Source organism: Ochotona curzoniae, unplaced genomic scaffold (assembly GCF_017591425.1).
Source record: "Ochotona curzoniae isolate NIBS_2020 unplaced genomic scaffold, NIBS_Ocur_1.0 contig_66, whole genome shotgun sequence".
In the NCBI taxonomy this organism is placed as follows: Eukaryota; Metazoa; Chordata; class Mammalia; order Lagomorpha; family Ochotonidae; genus Ochotona; species Ochotona curzoniae.
In genome coordinates this window covers 519,697-544,117 of record NW_024466512.1, presented here as the reverse complement: position 1 = coordinate 544,117, position 24,421 = coordinate 519,697, and the positions used below count along the sequence as shown (strand labels likewise).

Genomic DNA, 24,421 nt, shown 5'->3' with positions numbered 1-24,421 from the left:
CCACGAGCAGCAGCCCCAGGCTTCCATCAGATGACGAGGCAAAGATGCCTGCTCACAGTGTCCCTGCATCTCTGCCCTCCCCGCGCCAGCGCTGCCTCCTGGGCGGCAGAGGTTGGGCAGTTTGTAAACTGTCCTGTGCATTTCTCAGTGGCTGCTGTCCTCCTGACTGGCACAAGGGCCACGGTGCTGGACGCAGTCGCAGCTCTCCCTGTCTGTCTAGAACACTGAGGACTCAGCTCCTCTGTGTGGGGCATACAACATGTCGAAGACCTTCACAGGGGCATCTGTGCGGGCACCATGTGGCCTGCCAAAGAGCTCTACTCTGGCTGGCCGGACTCCACTCCAGCTCCCCGGCCCCCTGCAGCCCCCTGCAGCCCCCTGCAGCCGAGCAGGCAGCAGCCCGGGGGAGGGGCGGCCTGGGTCTCCAGGGACCTCTGTCCTCCAGCTGAGGGTCTGGGGGTGAGCAGGGCAGAAAATGCCGTCAGCACCCTTGGATTTATGGCCTGCCATTACACAGGCAAATGAGTGCCGTCCCTCGCCTGCTCATGTGTGCTGGTGCCTGCCATGCCATGGCCCAGCCTGATGAGAGAGCAGGGAGGGACTGTCAGAACCTGGGGCGCTTTCTTTGTCCTGGGTTTGCAAGGGAATAAAGGGGAGCTCTTTGGACACGGGCCCATACATGCATCCACACATGTGTCCTGTGTGCCCGCTCCTGCCAGGGCTGTGTCAGGTCACGGAGGCTTTCCTGGCTCCAGGACCTGTTCCGCACGAGTGGTGTCTAGTCAGCACACAGGCGAGGCCGGTCCAAGGCCAGGGCAAAGCGGCCATCGCTGGCCCTCACCAGTCTGCACCTGTGCAGCCCGGGGGCCTGCGGCTCACCCCCGGCCCCCTCCACCTCACTCTGGCCCCCTTCCTCTCTCCTAGGGTCCCTCCTCTCACCAGGGGTCCTCTCCTCCTCACAAGGTGCTGTCAGGCTTTCTGAAAACACACGTTGCTTCTCCTGATTCCGGGGCTGTTACCCGCTGGCCCTCACCCACACGTGTCGCCGGGGTCATTTACTCCCTTCCTGTGTGTGACGTCCACAGGTCCAGTTCCCACAGCACACATCACCTCTGCACGCCCGCTGGCTTACCCCTGCCCTGGGTGGAGCTGGGTGCTAAGGTGACCAGGTATTTCTGAGAGCTGTGGCTGCTGCTGGCCGTCTGTCTCCATTGAAGTGGAAGCCAGGGATGAACTAGCTGGCCTTGACATCGCCCTGTTGGGAAGCCCCCAGCACACCCCGTGCATGCCACATGCCTCTCGCTAAGAACCTGCCCTGTCGAAGCTTGGGTCTGTTCCAGGGCTCAGCGTTTCTGAGTGCTGCTTCCAGAATGTTCTTGGGAAGTCCCCAGGGCACTGGCTGGTGCAGGAGCTGCTCTTGGGCCTTACCAACACTGGTGTCCACTTTAGAGGCACACCTGGTTGTCTAGAACATTCTGGCTGCATTTCATTCAGCACCTTTCTGTGCCTGTGACTGCCAGCAGGAAAGTACATCTCAGCTAGAAGCCACGCCGTGGCTGAGCACTGAGGGCCGCCCCTCCCCCGTCACTGTCCCTCTGTCTAATGTATTCTTTTCAGCCAGGCTGACGGCCGGGGGCCAGCTGTCCCGGCAGCCACGTCAGCTGCAGCAATAATGGGTTCTGTGAACCCATTCATAAGGTGTCATCTTCAGGGAGGACAGGGCGGGGGAGAGCTGGGCTCCTCCTGTGAACCAGACACAGGCAGCCACCACAGAGCGTGTGCACACGGGGCTGGCCATGGCTGGGAGTGTGTGTGTGTGTGTGTGTGTGTGTGTGTGTGTGTGTGCACCTTGGTGTGTCGTCATGTCCAAGTGGGCACATGTGGAGGTAGTGGATTACAGGTCTGTTTATGTGTCAGCTTGTAAGCTTGGTATATGTGTATGAGTGTCCCACTATGGTCACTGCAGCATGTGTGCGCTGTGTGTGTGGTCACTGTGTGTGTGTGTGTGTATGTGTGTGTGTGTGCGTGCGCTGTGTGTGTGGTCACTGTGTGTGTGGTCACTGCAGTGTGTGTGTGGTCATTGAGTGTGTGGTCACTGCAGACTGCGTGGTCACTGTGTGTGTGGTCACTGCAGACTGCGTGTGTGCTGTGTGTGGTCACTGAGTGTGTGGTCACTGCAGACTGTGTGTGCGCTGTGTGTGGTCACTGAGTGTGTGGTCACTGCAGACTGCGTGTGCGCTGTGTGTGGTCACGGTGTGTGTGGTCACTGCAGTGTGTGGTCACTGCAGACTCTGCGTGTGCACTGAGTGTGTGGTCACTGCAGACTGTGTGGTCACTGTGTGTGTGGTCACTGCAGACTGCGTGTGCGCTGTGTGTGTGGTCACTGTGTGTGTGGTCACTGCAGTGTGTGGTCACTGCAGACTGCGTGTGCACTGACTGTGTGGTCACTGCAGACTGGTCACTGTGTGTGTGTGTGGTCACTACATTATGCTTGCTGCCCAGGATGCGCAGCATTCCCCACTGTCCCCAGCCTCGGCCTGTGATGCCCAGTGTGCCACAGTGCCATGTGAGGACGGTGAGTAAAGCCAGGGGCATGCTTGCTCTACAGGCGCAGCTGTCACAGGCTGCAGGGCTCACACTCGTGTGTGCAGAACCAAGCATGCCGACAGTCCATGGCACGGCTCTGTGGCCCCCCAGGCCAGGCTGGAGCCAGGCCCTCATGTCCCCCTTGGCTGTGGTCTGGGCTCTGCAGCGGCCAGACAGCTGTGTGCACACCAGCAGACAGAAGATTTTCTGTCTCTCCTCACTGTAAACCTGCCTTTCCAACTAAAAAATGAATAAATCTTCACACACACACACACACAACTCAAAATCTTCCGCAGCCTGTGCCCTCCCCGAGTTCTGGCCCCACCCACCTGCACTGCCCCCTGCCCTAGAAATCTGGTCCCCGCCCCCATTGCTAGGAGGCCACGCAGCTGCTCCTTCCCACTTCGAGGACAATGAGAAATGAAAACCAGGCAAGCAGGCCAAGGGCGCGTGTGCAGGCTCAGCACAGCCTGTGAGCACCTTCTCCCCAAGGACCATGCGCCTCCCGGGCAGGGGCAGCCCCGTGAGGTGGGGACCCAGGATGCGTGTGCGGGTGGCACTGCGCTCTGTGGATGTGGCTCTCGTCTGCCTATGAATGGGACACACATCCATTGCCCCTCTTTTTCAGAGAGAACGTGGTCCCCAGACGACAGCAGCCCCCACGTGGCTGGCATTGCTGCCTGCGGCCGGGGCTGCGGCCAGGAGGCCCCGCTGGTCGGAGACATCCTGCTCACGTCACACTCTCGCTGGTCTGAAGTATCACTCACAGTGCCACACACACGTGCTCACGTGTGTGCTTGTTCAAACTGCATGGATTTCAGCTCTTTTGAGGCTCCTGGAAATGAACAGGATAGTGAGGTGTGGCCAGTGTGCACATGGCACCCAGTCATGGCTAAGGAGGGCAGCGGAAGGGAGGGTAGGGCGCACAGTGTGGCAAAGGAGGGCAGTGGTGGGAGGGGGGACCTGGCTGGCAGCACAGCTCTCTGTGATGGCGGGGAGCAGGGCTCAGCAGGTGCAGATGGCAGTGGCAGGGCTAGGCTGCCCCAGGTGGACAGAACAGGGCAGTTCCTCAGGTCAGGCAGGTGCACCTGTTGGTCAGCGGGTGGTGGGTGCAGGTTTCAGCCAGGAATTGGAGCCACAGTTCCTGACCTCCACAAGGCCCTGCCCGGCCAGGCTTGGGGCCAGAGAACTTGGGTGAGATTCCACTGTGTGTTTCGCCTCTTAGGAGCTGCCCAGGGCTGTCTGAGGGGTCACTCACACACACCCCTGCCGCCTGGCAAGCTCAGGGGAGCTCCTGTGGTGGCCGATGTGTGCACCTGCCTGGCCGGCTCCTGGGGCCCTCGGCTGCCCCACCACGTTGGTTCAGCCCCTTGGGGCCCTGCACCGGGGCAGTCTCCCTCAGGCCAGGTGCTAAGCAGTAGCGCCTGCATCCACAGGCAGGCTGCAGCAAGGGGAACCTGTAACAGCGCCCCATGCTCACGCGGTGTCCCTGGGAGACACAGCTTCCTTCCTGTGTCACAAGCGCCACCTTAGCCACGCGAGGCAGGGCGCTTCAGAGCTGCACCTTTGTCCAGTCCCCTCCCCACCCCCAGCAGGAGGCTGGCCAAGGCAAAGGTGAAAAATAAGGTGCACTTCCCAAATCCCAGATCTCCCTGTTTGCTTCCCAAACTCGTGGGCTGGACTGCATTCCCAGAGTTACTGGGCCCTCTGGCCTCTGCTGCTCCTCACCCAAGAGGCAAGAGGAGGCCCTGAGGAGTGACCCCAGGCGACAGCAGTTCACACCACACACACAACACAGCGGCGGCGTTTGGGCCAGGTTGGCACCTCGCGCCATCCACTCCAGTGCACGCTGCCGACCGGAAGCTGCCGCCTTCGGGCCCCGAGTGCCTTACGTGGCCCCTGAGCCAGGAAGGGGGTGCACCTGGGGGTGAGGGTGGAGTTCACCCTCCCTGAACCAAGGGGGGCTATGTGCTGTGGACTTGGGTTCAGGCTCAGGAAAATCACATTGAAACATATGTATCGAGTTATATATTTGCTACCTGTGTATTTTTAAAGAAGCTTTATTGTCAATTTATGCAAACACCCCTCGGGCTGTTTCTCGCAGTGACCTGCCGGCTGGCCCCTCCCACTCTGGAGCCCTGGGCATGCTGCCCAGGCCCAGATGGGCTTGTGTGGTGCCCAGCCACAGATTTTACACTTATTTTTGTATTGTGGTTCCTATGATACATACCAGGGGATTTTTACACATTTGTGAATAACTGTACAGTTTTAATAAAAATCGTTTTGAATCTCAGATGATCAGACCACACCCAGAGGTGCTGTTAGAGCTGAAACCATGGGCAACATCAGGCACTGTATGTCTTGGCCCCCTACTCAGAGGGCCGGGGCCCCCAGGTCTCACCCGATGGGGACGGAGCCCTCCCCTGGCAGCACCGGTTATCAGATGTGAATGTGGAGGCAACTCCAATGAGTCGTCACACGAGGGAAGAATTCCTCCCATAAGGTTGGGGGTTGCCAGGTGGCCCACACAGGTGAGTGAAGAAGACCCGGACTTCTGGGTGCAGAAGCCCCCGCCTCACCTCCAGATGCCGCAGGAGCCAGAAGCAGTCTGCGAGGGTGGTCTCCAGGCCTCCCCACCTCGTCATTCCTCCCACCCATGAGGATGGTGGAGCCTACGGGAGCAAGAGGGAGATGGGCAGCGTTCAGCACCCGCCGTGTGGCCAGCTCCTTCCTCCACTCAGCTGGGGATAGGGAGAGCGGAGGCCCCAGGTCCCCCAAGTCCTGGGGTGCAGCCCTCAGCTTGGTCTCAGCAGGCAGTAGTCGCGGGACCCAGGCTGCTGATCTGGGGCTCGGGCCAGGCCTCCCCCGCCACCTGCCCCCAGCTGGCCCGGGTTCCTCCCCCAGACCTCCCCAGACACACTCCACGGGCTCCGAGCCCCAGGAGCGGGCCGCAGTGGCAGCTTCCAAGGCTGGCGCCGCTGCAGCGGAATCACGGGGGCAGGCGAGCGGCGCGCCCTCAGCAGGGATGGGGCAGAAGGGGCTGGCGGCTCCGACGCGCACGCGCCAGGAGCCTGGATCGGCCCGGGGGAGTCCGAGCTGCGGGGGTCTCGGGGAGCGGACCGGGGCGGGGCCCGGGGCGGGGCCGGCAGCAGGCGGGGCCCCGGAGCTGCGCGCCCCGCGCGCTCGCGCTCAGACGCCCCGCGACCCACGCGCACGCTCGGCTCTGCGCATTGCCCGCCGGAGCGGGCCCAGGAGCACCATGGCCTTCCAGGGCAGGAAAAGCGTCCCCCGGACCACGGTGAGCCCGGTGCGGGAGCGGGGCCGCGACCCTGCTGGACGCTCCAGGCGCCTGCGTGCGCCCGGGGCTGCAGGCCGCGTCACGGAGCGGAGAGCCCGGGACCGAGCCCGCTGAGCGCCGGGACTTCTGCGCTCCCAAGGCCGGACGGCGAGCGCCAGCTCCGTGACGCGGGGCGCCTTCCTCCCCGGGACCGCATCGCTCCGAGGTGCTGCCGTCTTGGCAGTGCAGGGTGGGGGTGGGGGCAACTTCGCAGCTGGAGCTCTTTGTCCGAGAGAAAGGCCTTTAGCCACCCGCACAGGGCCCGGGACCTCCGCCCCACCTCCCCTCCTCCAGCCACCAAGCCGGGGTTCAGGGGCCGTGAGGGAGGACGGGTGAGTCACTGCTGGTCACCCACTCACAGCCCGGCCTTAGCCGGGAGATGATTCCTAGCCCCAGAGGACTGAACGGCAGGCTGACCAGGGCGGCGTGGGAACAAAGCCCATCTCAACTCCCTCCCACCGCCCCACCACCGCACACACGCCCCCACCCCACAGCGGAGGAAGGAGGGAGGGCGAGGCAAGCCAGGTGAACCGAGTGCCTAGGGCCAGCCTGGTGCGAGCTTGGGCTTAGCGTGGTGCTGGGCAGCCTCCTGGGCTTTCACCTTAGTTCACTGCTCCCTGAACCCTCCTCTGCCCTTGCGTGGGCCTCCTGCCCTCCCCACCCCGCACTGTCCTCGGTCCAGCCAGTGGGTCCAGTTGTCAGCCTGGGACTCGGTCCCAGTGAGTTGGAGCGAGGGTCAGTGGGGTGCGTGCACCTCCCAGCCCCTGGGCTCCTAGCGGCTCTGACCCCCAGGAAGTGCCAGGACCTGAGTGTTGGAGGAGGTAGGCAGCTAGGGGGTGGGAGCAAGAGGCAGGCAGAGTGCCTGGCTGCCGGCCAGTGCTGAGCTGGGAGCAGGTGGGCAGTGAGCAGCTGCAGGACACGGGGGGTCAGGCAGGCCCTTGGGTTGGGGTCAGCAGCCAGGGCATGTTCAGCTGCGTGGCCCTCGCTGCCACTACACAGCCTGGCGTGAGTGCAGGCCCAGGCAGCTCTGGGGCTCACAGCCATCTCTGGTCTCCTTGGAGCGCTGGAGCTGGATTTCATGTGGCCCGGACTGGTCCTGGCTGCAGGTCACCCTGGGTAGGGGCTCTCCGTGGACTGTGCTGGGGCCTGCTGATTCTGTAGATTGTGTGTACCTGTCTGATGGATGATGTCATGGCCTCCGAGGCCATGGGAGGTCCCCGTGGGCCTGTTGCTCACTTGGGTTCTCTTGATGTGAGACTGGTGGTGAGGGAGGAGCTGCGAGCCAGGGCTGGCCATGGGCTGTGGGGGCGCCCAGGGCTGGCCGTGGGCTGTGGAGGCGCCCAGGGCTGGCCGCGGGGGATGGGGGCGCCCAGGGCTGGCCATTGGTTGTGGGGGCGCCCAGGGCTGGCCGCGGGGGGGATGGGGGAGCCCAGGGCTGGCCGCTGGGGGTGGGGATGCCCAGGGCTGGCAGCCGGTGTGGGGGGGCGTCCAGGGTTTGCTGGTGTGCCCCATGCTGCTCTGTTTCTCTGTCCCCTTTGGGTTTCGCTCCTGGTCCCTCCTGGGGCCTGTGGAGTGGCCGCCCAGCTCAGCCTGTACAGCAGGCCCCTGTCGCCCCACCCTCTGCAGTTCTCACTCCTCCCCACCACTCTGTGCAGTGGTCCCGGACCCAGCCCTCCCTTCCCCCAGACAGTGCCCCCACCTCCAGCTGCAGTTGGCCCCCATTGCTGCCTCCACTAGGAGCAAGTTGTTCTCTGTGAAGCAGCAGCCACATGTGCGTGAGCCAGCTGATGCCCATCAGTCAGTGCCAGGCCCCCTTGGCGGCAGTGGGAGTGGCAACCAGAGAGCCTTTGCCGGGTGGCAGTGTGGCAGTAGATGTGGTCCTGAGCCCAGGCTGCTCTGTGGCCAGGACGTGGCTGTGGGGCCCATGTGGGGTTCCCAGCGGCAGCACCCTCTGCCATGTGGGTGTGGGGTTGCAGGTCTGGGCAGACAGCTGGGTCTCCGTCACCGGAGGCAGGGCAGCGCTGACTGGTTCTGCTCCTGGCAGAGTGACCGGCTGCTGATCAGAGGGGGCAAGATCGTGAATGATGACCAGTCCTTCTACGCCGACGTGTACGCAGAAGACGGGCTCATAAAGTGAGTCTTGCTGTGGCGCATGGGCCCTCGGTGCCAGCTGCTCCAGGACCCTGGTCCCCGAGCAGTGGTAGAGCCCCCAAGAATTGGGTCCCGAGACCCTGTCGGGTGTCCACAGTGCTAAGCACAGAGCGGGACCAGGCATGGGCAAAGTGCTTGGCCAGTGCAGCCAGCCTCTCCACTGCCAACAGCCAAGCCACCCAGCCACCAGCCCCTCAGCAGGAGTGCCCAGGGAGCCTAGAGCAGTTCCATGCCGGCTGGCCTGGCCCCAGTTGGAGGGCACAACCCAGACTCCCCATCCTGGTGCTTTCAGACAAATCGGAGAACATCTCATCGTCCCCGGGGGTGTTAAGACCATCGATGCCCACGGCCTTCTGGTGCTTCCCGGAGGGATTGATGTCCACACGCGCCTGCAGGTGCCCGTCCTGGGCATGTCCCCGGCTGATGACTTCTGTCAGGGCACCAAAGCGGCCCTTGCCGGAGGCACCACCATGGTCTGTGAGTGTTGGCGCCCGTCCACCAGCTGGGTGTGGACCACGAGTGCTGCTGTGGGTGGACAGCTCTGAGCAGTGAGCCACCACTGGGATGGGTCAGCCTGCCCGTGCACCCACTGTCTGCCCCTGGGGTACAGAGATGGTGGAGGTGATGGGGGGCGTGTGGTGGGGAAGCACATACTGGTCAGCACTGTGGACAGCGCCCGGCTCCTCACTGGGGCTGGAGCTGCATGTGCTCCCTACTGCTTCACACTGCTTGGGGTGCCAGCTTTCCAGAAATGAGGTGGCCTGAGCCCAGGCTGTACTTTTTCTGTCCCTCCCCATTTCCCACCTCTTGGGGGAGGAAGGAGGCGGTGGGGGGTTGGTGCTAGGGGCCAGCTGACCAGCTGCCCCCACAGTGGACCACGTGTTCCCCGACGTGGGCGTGAGCCTGCTGGCTGCTTATGAACAGTGGCGGGAGCGGGCAGACAGCATGGCCTGCTGTGACTACTCCCTGCATGTGGACATCACTCGCTGGCATGAGAGCACCAGAGACGAGCTGGAGGCCCTGGTCAGGGACAAGGGTGAGCCGCGGGCCTGTGCGGGGACAAGGGTGGGCCACGGGTAGTCCCTGAGCCGTGACTGTCGTCTGCCTTTGAGCCAGGGGAGGGTGCGGAGGGCATGGCATGTCCACATAACTGGGCCTGGAGGCTCATGGGCTCTGCCAGCCCCAGAGATGCCCTCTGAAGCCCTGAAGGGTAGACCAGGGCTCAAGGCCACTTCCCGTGGCTCTAGCCATGGCCTCACCCCAGTGCCCTCCCCTGCCCGGGGCTGCTGGACTCACTTAGCTCAAGGCTTGCCCCCCATGCTCGCCAGTCCCTACGCCCCTTTGGCAGGCGCCATGAACCCTGCAGGCAGGGCACCCCAGGTGCTGACAGCAAGCTGCTGGCACTGACCCTGCTTCTGCAGACAGCAGATGCAGCGGAGACGTGGGGGTGCACTGGGCCAGCAGCCAGCACAGGACCCAGAGCTGGAGGAATGCAGTTCCCAGAGCCCGGGCTTCAGCTGACCCTTGCAGGGTCGGGGAGCTGGTGCAGCAGAGCACCATGGCAGGACAGGGCTCCCTGAGTGACTCCGCCCACTCCTCCCACAGGTGTGAACTCCTTCCTGGTATTCATGGCATACAAGGATAGGTGCCAGTGCACAGATGGGCAGGTATGGCAGGCGCAGGCAGTGGGCACGGCTGGAAGTCCCAGGCTGTGGCTGACTGGCTGTCCTGTCTCCTCAGATGTATGAGATCTTTAGCATCATCAGGGACCTGGGTGCCTTGGCACAGGTGCACGCTGAGAACGGGGACATCGTGGAGGAGGTGAGGGCAGGGACGGGGTGGGCGACCTGCAGGTGCTCAGAGCTGAATGATCAGTTAGTTCCACAACACCTTGAGGGAGGGAACACCAAGTGTGCTAGGCTAAATGGTTGCCCGGAGTCCAAGGCCACGCGGCCTGGCCAGGGTGGGAGCAGGAGCCCTGGTGTCATGGCTCAGGCCTTCCTAGAGGAGGAGGAGGTGTCCTGTCCCCCAGTCTAAGCCACAGGGGCCACAGTTTCCTGGGGAGACCTCCCCCTGGCAGCAAACAGCCTCATCCTCCTTGCACAGCCCAGGCAGCACAGGCAAGGGCCTGGGGCGCCCCTATACTGCACTGGGGACTGGCCAGCTGTCCTGACGCCCATTCTGCGGGGCTGCATGGTCTGAGTGGCCCATGGGCCCCACACCCTGTGTCCCATCCTCACCCCCCACCCCCTGGTGGCTCTGGCCTGTCCAGGAGCAGAAGCGGCTGCTGGCACTTGGCATCACCGGCCCAGAGGCCCACGTGCTCAGCCACCCAGAGGAGGTAAGCACCCACGGGCCCCAAGACCACGTGCCGGCAGCTCCCCAGACCTTCTCACTGCTTGTCACGCTCACCTTCACTTGGGATGGCCGGGGTGGGCCCTGGGGACTGTGGGAATCAGCCCAGATCCGGAAATCGGGCCCCAGGCTGAGGCCTCGCCCCACAGGGGTACCCTCATGGGTCCCTGAGGGATTCCCCTGCTTGCCCTGCCCAGGCTCTCATGTGGCCTGAGCCCCGCTGTGTCCCCAGGTAGAGACCGAGGCCGTGTTTCGTGCCATCACCATCGCCAAGCAGGCCAACTGCCCCCTGTACGTCACGAAGGTCATGGGCAAGGGTGCAGCCGACGTCATCGCCCAGGCCAAGCGCAGGGGTCAGTGTCCAGTCCGGAAGGAAGCCGAGGCTGGCCCAGGGAAGACGCAGCTGCCCCGAGGGCCTACAGGGAGGGGCTAGACCCAGGCCTCCAGAGCAGCCGCCGCCGCTTCCCCCACCCCAGGCACCAGGACAGAGCCCAGTTGAGTGTGTCTGTCCCCAAGGGCCCCCCATGGCTGTGGGGACGTTTGCGGCTGTGGTCAGCAGGACCCAGGCCGTGGGGCCCTGTGACTCAGCAGTGGGAAAACGAGACCGTGTCTGCATGAAGGGTCTGGGTCGCCCATCTCCCATGTTCCTGTCCCCCTCCCAGCCTCCCAGGAGCCACTGGTTCTGGTCCCACAGAGGCTTTGTGGCCCCGGCATGGGTGACGGGGTAAGGACCCACCTGGCGCACAGGATAGGGGACTGTGAGGTCATGCCGGGTTGGGTAGTGGTGAGCTGGGTCTGCAGGGCTGGAATCGTACCCCTGCCCCCCACCTGGCTCATGGGGCATGGTCCCCTGTCCCTGGCAGGAGCTGCCTCAGCATGCAGCCTGAGCTCCACAGTCAGGCCCTCGGGTCTGGGGCAGGTCAGGGGGTAGGCCAGGAGTAGATCATGGCTGTGCATGGCCCAGCTGCCTCGGGGTCTTGGGTCCAAGCACCCACTGCCCCTGCCGCAGTACCCTCTGCCCAGACTAACCATGAACATCCAGGATGGGGGCCTGGTGGGGTACTCACCAGGCACTCATGGCCTAACCTATGGCAGGCGTGGTTGTGTTTGGGGAGCCCATCACTGCCAGCCTGGGCACTGACGGCTCACACTACTGGAGCAAGAACTGGGCGAAGGCCGCGGCTTTTGTTACATCACCACCCATCAGCCCAGACCCCACCACTGCAGCCCACCTTGCCTCCTTGCTGTCCAGGTGAGTGGCCCTGGGCCCCTGGATCCCCAGAGCTGGATCGCCAGAGGACCTGTCAGAGCGGCCCCTGGCCCCACTGCTCACATCCTATCCATGCCCCAAGAACCCCCTCCTGCCATGGCCAGTTCCTGGCTGTACTGCCCGGCAGGTGGGTGGGAGCCAGTGGAGGGTGCCCTTGACTCCTCTCACCTTGCCGTGTTTTCAGTGGGGACCTGCAGGTGACAGGCAGTGCCCACTGCACCTTCACCACGGCCCAGAAGGCTGTAGGCAAGGACAACTTCTCCCTGATTCCCGAGGGCACCAATGGCGTCGAGGAGCGCCTGTCGGTGGTCTGGGAAGCGTGCGTGGTGAGTGCGGGAGTGGTGGGGGTGGCAACCCCGAACAAGACCCCAGCACCACAGCCAGTCTGCCCTCCTGTTCCCCAGGCCTCGGGTAAAATGGATGAGAATGAGTTTGTGGCCGTGACCAGCACAAACGCCGCCAAGGTCTTCAATCTGTACCCCCGGAAAGGGCGCGTGGCCGTGGGCTCGGACGCGGATCTGGTCATCTGGAACCCCAAGGTCACGAGGGTCATCTCAGCCAAGACCCACAACCTGGTACGTGCGGGGAGACCCTGAGATGTAGAGACAGGCAGGGTTGGCCCACGGGAGGAGAAGTTTAGCAGCTGCTCCCTCGTGGCCCCAGGAGTGGCTGGCAGGCAGAGGGGCTGGCTCCCCAGCATGGCATTGAGGGCGCCTGGCCTGTCCCCTAGAACGTGGAGTACAATGTGTTGGAGGGGCTGGAGTGCCGGGGAGCCCCCGTGGTGGTGGTGAGCCAGGGCCGCGTGGTGCTGGAAGACGGGGTCCTATCCGTCACGCCGGGTGCCGGGCGCTTCGTCCCCCGCAAGCCCTTCCCAGACTTTGTCTACAAGAGGATAAAGGCACGCAACAGGGTGAGTGCCCATGGGTCGGGCTGCTGCAGGGCAACGACGAGGGGGCCTCCCGCAGGCCGGGACCCTGGCACCCCGTCAGCTGCGGACACATGCAGTGTTCCTGCCACCTGGGAGGGGGCGGTTGTCACAGGCTGGCAGGATGGTGCACGCATGAACACGAGTGTGCACCTTCCCACACGGCCCCTGCCTCCATCCTGGCTCAGCATCAGGCCTCAGATGGGGAGGGGCTGGCTGCCCAGCCTGCTGTGCCTGCCCTTGGGGAGTCTCGGGGGGCTGTGGCAGAGAGCAGCCCTCGCCCTCCTTCAGGGGGTGATGTGGCCCCAGCCCCAGGTGCACGTGAGGGAGGATGGGGGCGGACGGGCAGGCTGGACCTCACACCAACCCCGGCCCACAGCTCGCGGAGATCCACGGCATCCCCAGAGGCCTGTACGATGGGCCAGTGCATGAGGGTCCAGTGCCTGCCAAGCTGGGGGGTGGCACCCAGGCCCGTGTGTCCTGCCCTGGCAAGATCTCAGTGCCGCCCGTGCGCAATCTGCACCAGTCAGGATTCAGCCTGTCGGGTGAGTCGCGCTGGGGGAGGCCCAGAGGCTGAGGGACATCTAGGGGCAGCCCTGGCCGCCTGGGGGACACCCAGGAGGAGGTGCCTACAGCCTCTGGGGGGCAGGTACCAGTCAAGGTTCTAGCCTGCCTCAGTCTCCCACACACCACACACCACACACTCCCCAGCTCTCATTGCAAACAGCAGCTGCCAAGGTGTGCCTGGAGGGGAGGGTGGTCCCTGCTGGCCCCCAGCTCTGGGACCAGGCTGCTGCATCTCATCCCCATGGGTTCAGCCTAGACCTGGCTACTCCACAGACCACAGGGGCCTGTGGGCACTTTGCTGTACACCTCGGGTGACAGGGCCTGGCAACCTCAGGGAGCAACCTCCTGGATGCGCCAGCATGGGGGTCGCTGAAGTCCTGGGTTCCTGGACAGCCAGCCCACACCCACCCCCGCTCCCCTGGCAGGCTCACAGGCGGACGACCACATCGCCAGGCGCACAGCGCAGAAGATCATGGCACCTCCTGGTGGCCGCTCCAATATCACCTCTCTCTCCTAGACCTGGAGACCACATGCTTTCCCAGAGGGCCAGTACCCGCCCCTGCCCTGTTAGTTTGTCCCTCCTAGAACCTTCAAGGTGCTGCTCCCGCCTGCTCCTCCCCCACAGGTGCACCCCTGGGGACCTCCAGTCTGTTCCTGGAGAACAGGGACCAATTTCACTGCCAGTGCAAGGTGGCCCAGGCAGGGGTGGCCCTGGGTACCACCAGGTGCTTCGCCATCAGCAGGGAGGCAGCCGAGGAGTGGAGCTCCGGCTTGGGAGCCTGCAGGTGCAGGCTGCCTTCCTGCGCCCACCACTGCCGCCCTAGCCGCCCCCGTGCAGGGAGGCGGAAGCCCGGGGCCCCTGCCTGCCCAGGACAGGGCTGTGAGTTCAGGGATTCCACAGAAACCAGTTCCCCAGCCCGTGCCCCCTCCGTGAGAAGTCCCTGGGGGTGAGAACGCTTGTAGCTTAGTTGTCACATGGTCCTCAGGGTGTTGTGCCCAGGTGAGGCGGGGACATTAAAGGTGTCTGCTTGGAGACTGCTGTGTGTGGGGCCCTGACTTCCCCCCATGTCCCTGCTGACTGCTGGGGAGTGGGCCTCGGGGTCAGAGGGAGGAAGGGCCCCCACACCCTACAGGTGTGAGGGGCTGTGGAGTCAGCTGGAAGGAACCAAAAGCTTCCAGAAACAAACTGCCAAGGAGTTCCCTGGCCTTAGCTGCCAGTTCTGCACTGCAGATGGCAGAGTCCCTGTGCCCAGGCCCACTGGCCAGAGGGCAGCACACACCTGAGCCCCCAAGTTGATGCCCCTCCTTGTGCCCGAGGCCTAGGCCTCCAGTCAGCATGGTGATCCGAAGCCAGGAACTTCCTCCACGTCTCCCTGGTGAAGGCTCCGTTCTGGGCACAGCCACATCTCCTCCGGGTTCCCCAGTCACCTGGGTCCCGGCTGAGGTGGGCAGGGCATGGGCTCAGGTGCTGAAGTTTGCCCGCTGTGGGCACGGCCCTGAACTCCCCCAGCAGAGACTGAGAGCGCGCCTGGCGGCCAGGTGGGACACAGCACACGGGCGCTGACACGATGCTGCTCAGCTGTAATTCTCAGCGGCGGTGGGGACTACAAACTGCCGCGAGTCAGTTCAACAGGAAACACACCCTGTGCCCCTCCACCTCTGTCCCTGCCGGGGGGGATGGCCCACAGCCTCAGGCAGTGAACGTGCCGGTGGTGGGGCCCAGTGCCAAGGGTCACGTCCAGCTGGGCCTGGGAGAGCCCAGGTTACCAGGCACACAGTCCTTGCCCTGGGCATCCATGACCTGCCAGCTAGCGGGCAGAGGGGCCACAGCAGGGGGAGGAGAGAGGACACTGCAGGTGACTGAGCCAGGTGGCACTGGCCTCCCTGGCCCCCGCCTGCCCTGCCTGGGCACTCAGCTCCTGGCAGCTGTAGCCACGGCTTGCTATCGCCATGCACCCTGGGTGTGAAATATGGCCAGGGCCCCATTGAGGAACGCAGTGCTGGGCCTCCCACGACGGCGCCGGGTCTCCAGCCTGTGGCGAGTTGGCCCTGGGGCCTAGCTGCTCCCGCCCGAGGGGCACAGAGAGCACATGGGCAGGGCAGAGCGCTCCGCCTCGCTGTCCGCCCCGGACTCTGGCTCAGGGACAGGGGCCGGCTCGTTCATCAGGTCCTGGCTCCTCTTCAGCCTGGGAGAGAGATGGGGGCTGTGCATGCCATGGCCTCCCCTTGCAGCTCGAGGACGGGGGTCCCAGCCTCCCCACTCCAGCACACGCTGGGCACTGAGCGGGACTGAGTGGACAGGGGCAGGGCCTGGGAGCTGGGGGCCAGCAGCCGGCATGGCTCAGCCTATATCCAGCCAGAAAGAGCCCTGGACCGTGCAGGTCCCATGTGTTGACAGGATGGGGGCCACAGCCACAGCCCCGCCCCAGGCCCTCCTAGGTGAAGCAGAGAGAGGCTCCTGAAGAAGGGAGGGCAGACATGGGTTCCACGTGGCCTGTCTCATCTGTCCCTCTGTCCCCCAGCACCTGAGCCCGGCACTGGGCAGGCAGCTGTGGGCATGGGGTCCTGACATGAGCATTCCAGCCCCCACACTCACTTTTCCCTGTTGAAGATCACAAAGTCTTGCTGGATGGCGTCCAGGCAGTCCTGGAGATAGTCATTCTCCTGCGGACGGGAGGGGCACAGCTGAGTCCTTGGCAGCTGCCAGCCGGGCCTGCCGCCCACGGCTCCCCTCCCCCACAGCCAGTCGCTGAAGCCCCAGGTTCAGCTCCCAGGTGGCCTTGTCCAGGAAGGAGGTGGCGCCAGTGTGGGAGCCTGGCTCCTGGTCCAGCGAGGGTGGCTGTCTCTCCACGGACTGGCAGGTTCTGTGGAGCCCCTGGCCCACCCATGGCTGGCATCTGCACACCCCCCATGGGAAACCTGCCACCTCGCTGCCTGGCACATGAAGAATTTCCTCTCCAGAGGAGACTCGCCAATGCTGGGGTAGGGGACACCTGTCTGACTGATCACAGCCTTGCCGGGGTCACTCCATGAGCACTGAAGCAGGAGGGGTCCCCAAGAAACCATGACATCACTGTGGGCTGGCGCACGTATCCCTCCAGCAGAAAGGTGGGGTCACAGCCACAGGGAAACATGGACCCCGGGAGAACACGGCACCTGCCCCTGCAGCGACCATGGACGGTTCAGGAGCCCACCCAGCCCCCTGCCAGATGGACAGAACACCTCAGGACACGGGCCCGCCTGACCCAGCACCTGCTCCCCTGCATGCCACCCACAGATCAGCAGGCGGCTCCAAGGAGAGAAACTGCAGTGCTGCGAGCAACAGTGCATGTCGTGGGGCACAGGGGGCAGCACCCATGGGAACCTCACGGAGCTGTGGCTTGTCAGTAAAGGCCCCCGTGGGAACATGGCTGGTGGACGTGGGACAGGACCCACAGACAGATCATGAGACAGCCCTTGGTTGGCGCCTCAGATGTGTAGGGTGGAGTGGGCACGGGACGTGGCCTGGGCGTTCCCCACGGAGGAGGAGGCGGAAAGCAGCAGGCATAGGGCTCAGCAGCTCGGCTCCCTACACATTTCCTTCTTGGTGGTCAGGAGGCAGCAAGAGGGGCCTGAGCGTGGGGGCCCCAGCACTCAGGGCAGGGGCCTGGATGGAGCTTCTGGCTTGCCCCACCCCGCCCAAGAACCAGGAAGCAGTTTGAAAAGGCGCCACTCACGCACAAAGTGCACAACAGAGGAAGGAAGAGAATGGAGAGCAGCTGAGAAATTCCAAATGCGGAACCCGAGGGGGGATGCTGTCAAGGTCACAAGGACACCAAGAACTCAGACGGGGAGGGCAGGGGACAAGGATGGCCGAACGCCCGCCTGGAGCCCCCAACCCCACGAGGGACCCGCTGCTGGGAGAGGTCTTCCCCACGCCAAGAGCCATCATTGCCTCAGGAGAGGCAGGCGGCCCTGGGACCCTGGAGGCAGAGTGCAGACACAGCGATGGTGGCTCAGGCCACTGCCAGGAGCCAGAAGCAGCCCTGCTGCATCCCCCTGCCCGAGCCCTCCCAGGGCTCAGCTCTGCCGGCACCGTGGACCAGGCTTGACCGTGGGCCAGGCTTGACCGTAGACCAGGCTTGTCTGCCACAGCACACCCTGCTGTCCCAGCCACCCAACCCTAACCCTAACTCTTCCCACAGCCAGGGGCACGTGCAGTAACACGTCCAGCCACTGCCGTACCTGTGTCCCTAGCCATACATGTGCCTGGGCACTAAGGAACCTAAGCACTGACACACCTGGTGCTAAAGCACTCTTCACAGGGCACCGGGGCAGGGGGCACCTCACAGCCCTCCCACGGGTTCCCAGCCTGCACTTGAGCGAGCGGGAGGGGGCTGCACACGCAGGGACCCAGTATGCGGGAGGGGGCCGTGTGCAGGGAGCCCCAGAGAGCCAGAGGGGCCACATGCGCAGGGACCCAACAACCCAGCGGGCAGGAGGGGGCCGGGCACAGGACCCCTGTCTCACCGACTGGGAGCTGTCCCGGCTGCTGTCCCGGGATTTGCTCTTGGCCAGCCGCTTCTTCTTCTTGTGCAGGGGCCGGGACTCCAGAATCATCTCCTCCAGCTCAAAGGTGGGGTCGCAGTGCAGGCGGCCTTTCTGCGGGGGCACAGGGCACTGAGCCGACCGCAGCTCCCCACCCCACCCAGGGCCCGCGGGGTCCCACGAGGCTTACGTTGGGCACAAAGCCCGGCTCCACCTTCTTCTCGCTCAGCTCATCCCACAGCACATCAGCCAAGGCCGGCGCCGCCTGCATGTCCTGGAGGCTGGCAAGCCGGTGCTCAGGGTTCACGGTCAGGAGCTGCAGGAAGCGCTGGTCAGTGGCTAGCCCGAGGCCAAGGCCAGCAGAGGGGCGCTGTGCACTCCACCAGCAGGTGGCAGCCAAGGCCCATCTGACAGCTCCCTTCCCAGGCTCAGGGGGAGCCCCTCAGACGGTAGCAGCCACAGTGGCAAAGCGTGGCTTGGAGTGGTAGCTCTGCCAGCTGCGGAGGGGCCTGACCATGGCCAGCAGCAACATGGGTCTACCAGCAGGCAAGCCTGGGCTCCCACATGGAGCCTCACCCCAGGAAGTGCCCAGGCCTCTTACAGTGGGCACAGCAAGGTCAGGGGAGCCCAGAGCCCAGCAAGGCCTGCACCTGTCCAGCTGTCAGCCCGCAGGGGCCTGGCCCAGGGACCTATGATATGGGCTGATGACCAATGCCCATGCTGCAGGTGCTGGGGCAGGTGGGTGAGGCTCACCTTGCGCAGCAGGGCCACTGTCCCCTTGGACCAGGAGGGCGCATACTGCACGCTCGCCGTGCCAAACAGCTGCACCAGGGACTCCACGGCGTTACTCGAGTGGATGTCATAGGGTCTCTGTGTGCGGGCGGGCAGACAGCTATGCAGGCCACTGCCTGCCCCAGGCACAGGGACAAGCCCTCCTCCCACCCCAGGGAGGGTGCGGTGCTGAGCACGGGAGGAGCTGGTGGATACAGTGAGGGCAGCGCCCAAGACTGTCCCACTAGACACAGAGCTGGTGGCCCAGGGGGTCTGTACCCAGAGGGAGACCCCGTGGGCGGGGCCTCCTCCCCATGGACACAGCCTGTGGTTGAAGGTGGACCCTACCCATCCCCGTAGCAGCTCGTAGGCCATCACTCCCACCGACCACCAGTCCACCTCAAACGAGTATCCTGTTCCGCCGTTGACAAAGGAATAGAAGATCTCCGGAGCTGGCCAAGGGGAACAGCAGCCTGTTGGGGCACGGCACCCCCAAACCTGGCCCAGGGCCCCTCACCCTCCTGGTGGACACCAGGCTACCCACAGAGCCACCCTCGGGCACTTCCCCACCTCAAAGGAACACCGGGGCAAGGGCATGGACAGGTCATCAAACGGGAGGGAGGGGATGAGGCCTGAGCAGCCATGGGCGGGGCCTGGGCAGCTGTGGGTGGGGCTTGGGTAGCCATGGGCGGGGCCTGAGCAACCATGGGTGGGGCCTGAGCAACCGTGGGCGGGGCCTCAGCAGCCATGGGTGGGGCTTGAGAAGCCATGGGCGGGGCCTGAGCAACCATGGGCGGCTGGGCAGGGGTCTGGGCAGCTGTAAGCTCACCCATGTAAGGCTTTGTGCCAGCCAGTGCAGTTGCCCTCTCCCCATCCTTGACAATGGTGGCAATGTTGAAGTCAGTCAGGTGGGCGTGTCCTGCGGGGTTAGCACAGGGGCTCAGGGACGGCCCTCCTCCACCGGCCCAGCCCGTCCACCTCCCTCCAGTGTCCCCACCCCTCACCTTGCTCGTCCAACAGGATGTTGTCAGGCTTGACGTCCCTGAACAAAGCGGGGAGAGGTGGCTCCTGCAGGCCCTGGTGGAGCTGGGGACTCCCAAGGTGCTCCCCAACCCACGGCCCAGGGCCCTGCTGACATTGGGACCAAGCACCCCTGGACAGGGCAGGAGCCACCTCCGAGGCACTGGGCACAGCCAGCCTCTCAGTCTAACCCCAGCACCCCACCCTCTGAGCTGAGTAGGTACTGCAGACCTTACTCTGCCCAAGCCCCAGGACTGGGCAGAACTGACCTTCAGGGCACCACGTGGGCCTTGGTGGGTGCCCAGCCAGTCTCCCCAGCACACAGGGGCCGAGCACGGGTGGGAGCTGTGCCGTGGTGGGCAGGCAGTCCCCAGCACTCAGGTTTGACACGGTCTTACGTAAGACAGGCTGGGGCTATAGGTTCCAGCCCCCATTTGCCTCCTCTCATCTGCTTGAAACCAGCACGAACGAAGTATGAGTCCCCAGGACGGAGTGGGAAGCCAGGAGGCCATAGTCAGGGCTGAGTTCCGTCCTCGTGAGCCTCCCGGGCTCAGTGAGGGCTGCTGGATGTGGTCTGCCCCAGGCGGAACCAGGGACACCGGTCAGCATGAGAGCCAGCCAGCGGCAGGTCCTTGGGCAGGTGCAAGGCGGATGAGCCAGACCCGACTCCGGCCAAAGCCCTGGCTGGCCTGGGCAGCGGCCTGCCTGTCTGGCGCACACGCACCTGTGGATGATACGCTGGCTGCGCAGGTAGTCGAGGGCCAGTGCCATCTCACACACGTACAGCCGCACGGTGTCCTCGGAGAACTGCACATTCTGCTGCAGATGGTAGCGCAGGTCCCCACCCAGCAGCAGATCCACCACCATGAACATGTCCTCCTCATCCTGGAAGGAGTACCTGCGAGCGCCAAGACAGGCCCTGGTGGGCCCCTGCCATCCCCAGGCAGGGGGGAGCATGGCAGCCACAGGGCAGGAGCCACCCTGCAGGGCACCAACCCACTGCCGTGACCTGAGACCATGGAGACAATGGAGCAGGCTGTCCTGAAAGTGACCCGCCTGGGGACCAGACAGCCACAACTGAGGTGGACAGCAGGCAGAGTTCACCCCTGGGTGCTTCAGCTGCCCCGTGTCCTCTAACGTAAGTCAGACATGAGGAAGAACAGAGGCACGGTGAGGGGCTGCCCCATGATGACCACAGCCACAGTGCCAGGTGGGCCATGGTGGCAGCACTGACAGGAACACGATGCAGACGCTGGCAGTGATGATGTCATTGAGGACGATGATGGGGGAGATGACATCAAACACTTTAAACCAGCATCATGGCTCAACTGGCTAATCCTCTGCCTACAAGCACTGGCATCCCACAGGGGCACTGGTTCACATCCCAGTTGTTCCACTTCCCATCCAGGTCCTTGCTTATGGCCTGAGAGAAGTGGAGGAAGGCCCAAGTCCTTGGACCCTGCACCCGCGTGGGAGACCGTTAGAGGCCCCTGGCTCTTGATCAGCTCTGCTCTGACTGTTGCAGCCATTTGGGGAGTAAACCAGTGGGTGGAAGATGTTTTCTCTTTCAAAATAAATAAATAAATCTTTAAATAAAAAACTTAAAAAAAAGCCGTTCCCTCTGTGAGTGGCTGGAGGGAATTCTGCTCATCAGCCAGCCCTTCTCACAGCAAAGATCCTGCGACTTCTCGGTCTCCGCGTGGGCAGAACTGAGCCAGTGTCACGCCCTCGGGAGCACGCAGCCTGCAGGGAGGTGTGGACGGGGCCTGGGCAGGGTCGTGAGGACCCAGGATGCCAGCTCCCTCTGAGCAGCCCACAGGAGCACGCCCTCGGTGGCACACAGCCTGCAGGGAGGTGTGGACGGGGGCCTGCGCAGGGTCGTGAGGACCCAGGATGCCGGCTGCCTGTGAGCAGCCCACAGGAACAGGGCTCTCCACCTGCAGGCATTGCTGGGGTGGCCCTGCCCTGCATGGCTCTGAACGGCAGCCGACACCCCCAGCAGGCTGCCAGGGTGGGAGGGGTGGTCACTGCAGGGAGGGAAGAAAAGCTGCTAACCCAGATGAGCCCTCAACCCCCGGGACCGCCCTCGGAAGCAGGGTGATGTGTATATGTGTGTATGTGTGGGAGGATGGTGTGTGTATGCATGGGGGAACATGAGGTGTGTATGCATGGGGGAGTGTGTGCAAGGCATGCACATGAGGTGTGTATGCTTGGGGGAGCGTGTGCATGGCTTGTGCATGCGTGGGGGCACTGCTCACCACAGGTTCACCAGGAAGCCGTGCTCCACCTCCTGCAGGATCTGCAGCTCCCGGAAGACGTTGCGCACCTCATCGCGCTCGATGCACTGCTGCTTGTTCATGTACTTCATGGCGTACATCTTCTCCGTGTCCCGCTTCTGCACGATGCACACCTGCCGGCAGTGCGGCCCGCTCAGCCCCGCCCGCAGACTCTGCTGCCCAGGGCCCTGGGCCTCACTGAGACACAGCTGCAAGGGTGCCCCCCGCAGCTGTCGTCACCTCCCGGTCACCTGCCCTTTCCTAGACCCCAGAGGACAGCTGTGGAGTGGAAGAACGCCCCTGGGAAGTTCCAATCGAGTGCAGGTGGTCAGGCCCTGGAGGGACAGGCAGACCTGGCCAAGGGCGGGGAAGTCCATAGCTTGGGCACCACCTTAGCCCCCTGGAAGGCTCAGCCTGGCTGGGGCCCTGGAAGCTCCAGGCCTACAGGTGCCACCAGCCTTCTGGGTTGCCAACAAATTTCTCTCCACCAGGAAAAAATGCAGCTGTATCCAGGGCTCCGAGCAAGGCTTCTTGAAAGCCAAGTGCTCACTGGCCGGATACTGCCCCTGAGAACCAGTAGAGAACTCTCTGGGCTCAGCTGACCCCTGCACAGCCCTCTTCCCCAGCAACAACAGCCACGTCCACAGCCGCAGTTACTTCCCACAGTGCCAGATAGGGCACTGCCTCCTGGCAGAGGGGTCCAAGCAGCCTGCCACTCAGCTCTGCCCCCTGCACCCCTGGCTGGGCCCCAGCAGGCCCAGGTGTCGCTCAGCAACATCCGCAGGCCACCTCTGTCCTCTGGGGCTGAGATGTGGCTCCATAAGCTTTGGGAGAATGTCTGCCACTGGGATCCCTGGTGAATGGCCAGCAGAGCCTTTGCTGGTCGTGGGAACAGACGCCCAATGGGGCAAGAACACAACACATACAATGGTGCCATTCTGGGCCTCCACCTGGCGCCCTCTGAGGTCAGACCTCCATGTTGGGTCATGAGACAGCCTTGGGGAGTTCCACATGGGCTCCGCCTCCTGATGAAGATCTTGAGGGTCTCTTTACCACCCCCATCTCCAGGGCCACCAGCCTTGGTGCCTGCTGGGGGGCCCTGGTGCCTCTCTGCTGTGGGACAGCCACGTCCCAGGACGGAGCGCAGTGCTTGCTCAGTTCATGGTTATGAGGGTCATGGGAGACACGCAGGTGAGGGGAGCACCTCATGGGCATTGCAACAGGAGGAAGTGGCTGGTCAGGACCATGGACTCGTCACTTCTCAGTCTTTCGGCTGTGATCAAGTGCAGGACCATGGACTCTGAACATCACCTCTCTCAGGAGCAGATACCCTTTGGCCTTAGCAGCGCTGCTGGGTACGTGGAGTAGAGGGTGCCCAACGGAAAGAACAGACTCCTCCACCCTAAGTACGGCAGCTGGCATGGAAGGTGCTGGAAGCTGCACTCTGGCTGGCCTGGTGGGGCAGGGCCCATCCACCCCCAAGGAGATCCCAAGGCCCTACAGCCATGGCCCTGCCTCATATGAGGGCCATTTCTGCCCCTCCGGGCCCCTCACATGACCCACTGCTCTCTGGGGCTTCCTTGGAAGAAAGGAGCTGGCCCCCACTCCGCTGCTGGGCACGGGGGAGGCAACTCTGGGCTTCCCCACCCTGCCCCAACCTCCAGCCCTCACGTGCCTGGGCCCAGGGGTCATGGTTGGGGGTAGTGTGAGCAGGGGGAACACGGTGTGCCTGGACTGCTCCCAGGGGCACAGGCTGCCCCCATCCTGGCATGGCAGTCAGCAGGATGCTCACTGTGACTTGCATGAATGGTGTGACCCACAGCCACTGCACTGTGGCTTCCACAAAACAAGCACCTCCACCCGGACGGCTGGAGCACCGGGTCATGGCCAGAAGCAGAGTGACCTGCACGGACGCCACACAGTCACAGCAGGAGACTCAGCCCAGACCCCACAAATGGACGGCATGAGGAACAGCAGGCCTCGCCTCAGCTCAGTGTGGAGGGCGTCAGGGCCTCCCAGGGCCGTGATGGCCTGCACTTGCCTGCACCAGCTCTGCTGAGAACCTCGGTGGGCCCAATCCTGGCTCTGCCAGGAACAAGTGCCACTCCCCAGCCAGGCTACACACTGACCACCATTGACTGTTGTGGCCACCTCTGCTGGTCAGGGCAGCCGCCAGAGCAGAGAGGTGTGAGCTCCTGGCCTGGGCTCTCACATGGGAGGTATCTATTTTCAGACTTAGCCAGGCAGCTGGCAACCATGGTGCACGTGGAGTTCTAACCCACTTAGTGCAGGCACATGGCAGCCACCACGATCCACAGGCGAGGCCACCAGGCCACACTTCTTTGCTACTGCGGTGGCAGCAATGGGGACAGCTGTCCCGGCCAGCCATGCTCCTGGGGTTTTGGCTAAGGAGCCCAGAGCCCAGGCACAGCATACGCAAATCAGTGTCCATGGCAGCAGGCTGGGCCCTGACCTGTTGCCCGGAGTAGGCCTCTGCCGCCATCTCCACAGGCCACCTCATCCTCCTCCACTGTCCCCAGGGCTGATCGTGGGCACCAGTATCCCACTTCCAGCCATGGCTGGTGAGCCCGACTTTACTGCAGAAAGGTCAGCTGGATGCTGTGGGTGGGAGGCTG

General features: G+C 63.8%; 2 protein-coding genes across 2 annotated transcripts in view; one reads left to right on the top strand and one right to left on the bottom strand.

The window, feature by feature from the left end:
- The first annotated feature begins 5,845 nt into the window (after nt 1–5,845).
- Nucleotides 5,846–13,708, top strand: DPYSL4 (dihydropyrimidinase like 4). Its single transcript, XM_040991702.1, has 14 exons — nt 5,846–5,884; nt 7,968–8,056; nt 8,367–8,551; nt 8,946–9,110; nt 9,680–9,741; nt 9,815–9,895; nt 10,347–10,415; nt 10,662–10,782; nt 11,525–11,681; nt 11,884–12,025; nt 12,104–12,274; nt 12,430–12,609; nt 13,004–13,169; nt 13,617–13,708. The coding sequence occupies exons 1-14, from the start codon at nt 5,846–5,848 to the stop codon at nt 13,706–13,708; spliced, it is 1,719 nt and encodes a 572-aa protein (XP_040847636.1).
- A 1,323-nt stretch (nt 13,709–15,031) lies between these two features.
- STK32C (serine/threonine kinase 32C) overlaps nt 15,032–24,421 on the bottom strand; it is a 30,072-nt gene continuing 20,682 nt past the window's right edge. The window contains exons 3-12 of the mRNA XM_040991700.1: nt 21,768–21,919; nt 20,234–20,407; nt 19,494–19,531; nt 19,319–19,408; nt 18,838–18,941; nt 18,472–18,588; nt 17,909–18,034; nt 17,701–17,832; nt 15,788–15,855; nt 15,032–15,377 (exon numbers count right to left, since the gene is read on the bottom strand). Of these exons, the coding sequence (XP_040847634.1) occupies nt 15,248–15,377; nt 15,788–15,855; nt 17,701–17,832; nt 17,909–18,034; nt 18,472–18,588; nt 18,838–18,941; nt 19,319–19,408; nt 19,494–19,531; nt 20,234–20,407; nt 21,768–21,919 (1,131 nt within the window). The 3' untranslated portion in view covers nt 15,032–15,247. The remainder of the gene's footprint in view (nt 15,378–15,787; nt 15,856–17,700; nt 17,833–17,908; nt 18,035–18,471; nt 18,589–18,837; nt 18,942–19,318; nt 19,409–19,493; nt 19,532–20,233; nt 20,408–21,767; nt 21,920–24,421) is intronic.

Coding starts and splice junctions, on each gene's coding strand:
- DPYSL4 (XM_040991702.1), top strand. CDS start 5,846: ATGGCCTTCCAGGGCAGGAAAAGCGTCCCCCGGACCACG. Junction 11,682..11,883: donor CTTGCCTCCTTGCTGTCCAG/GTGAGTGGCCCT, acceptor CCGTGTTTTCAG/TGGGGACCTGCAGGTGACAG. Junction 12,275..12,429: donor CAGCCAAGACCCACAACCTG/GTACGTGCGGGG, acceptor CCTGTCCCCTAG/AACGTGGAGTACAATGTGTT.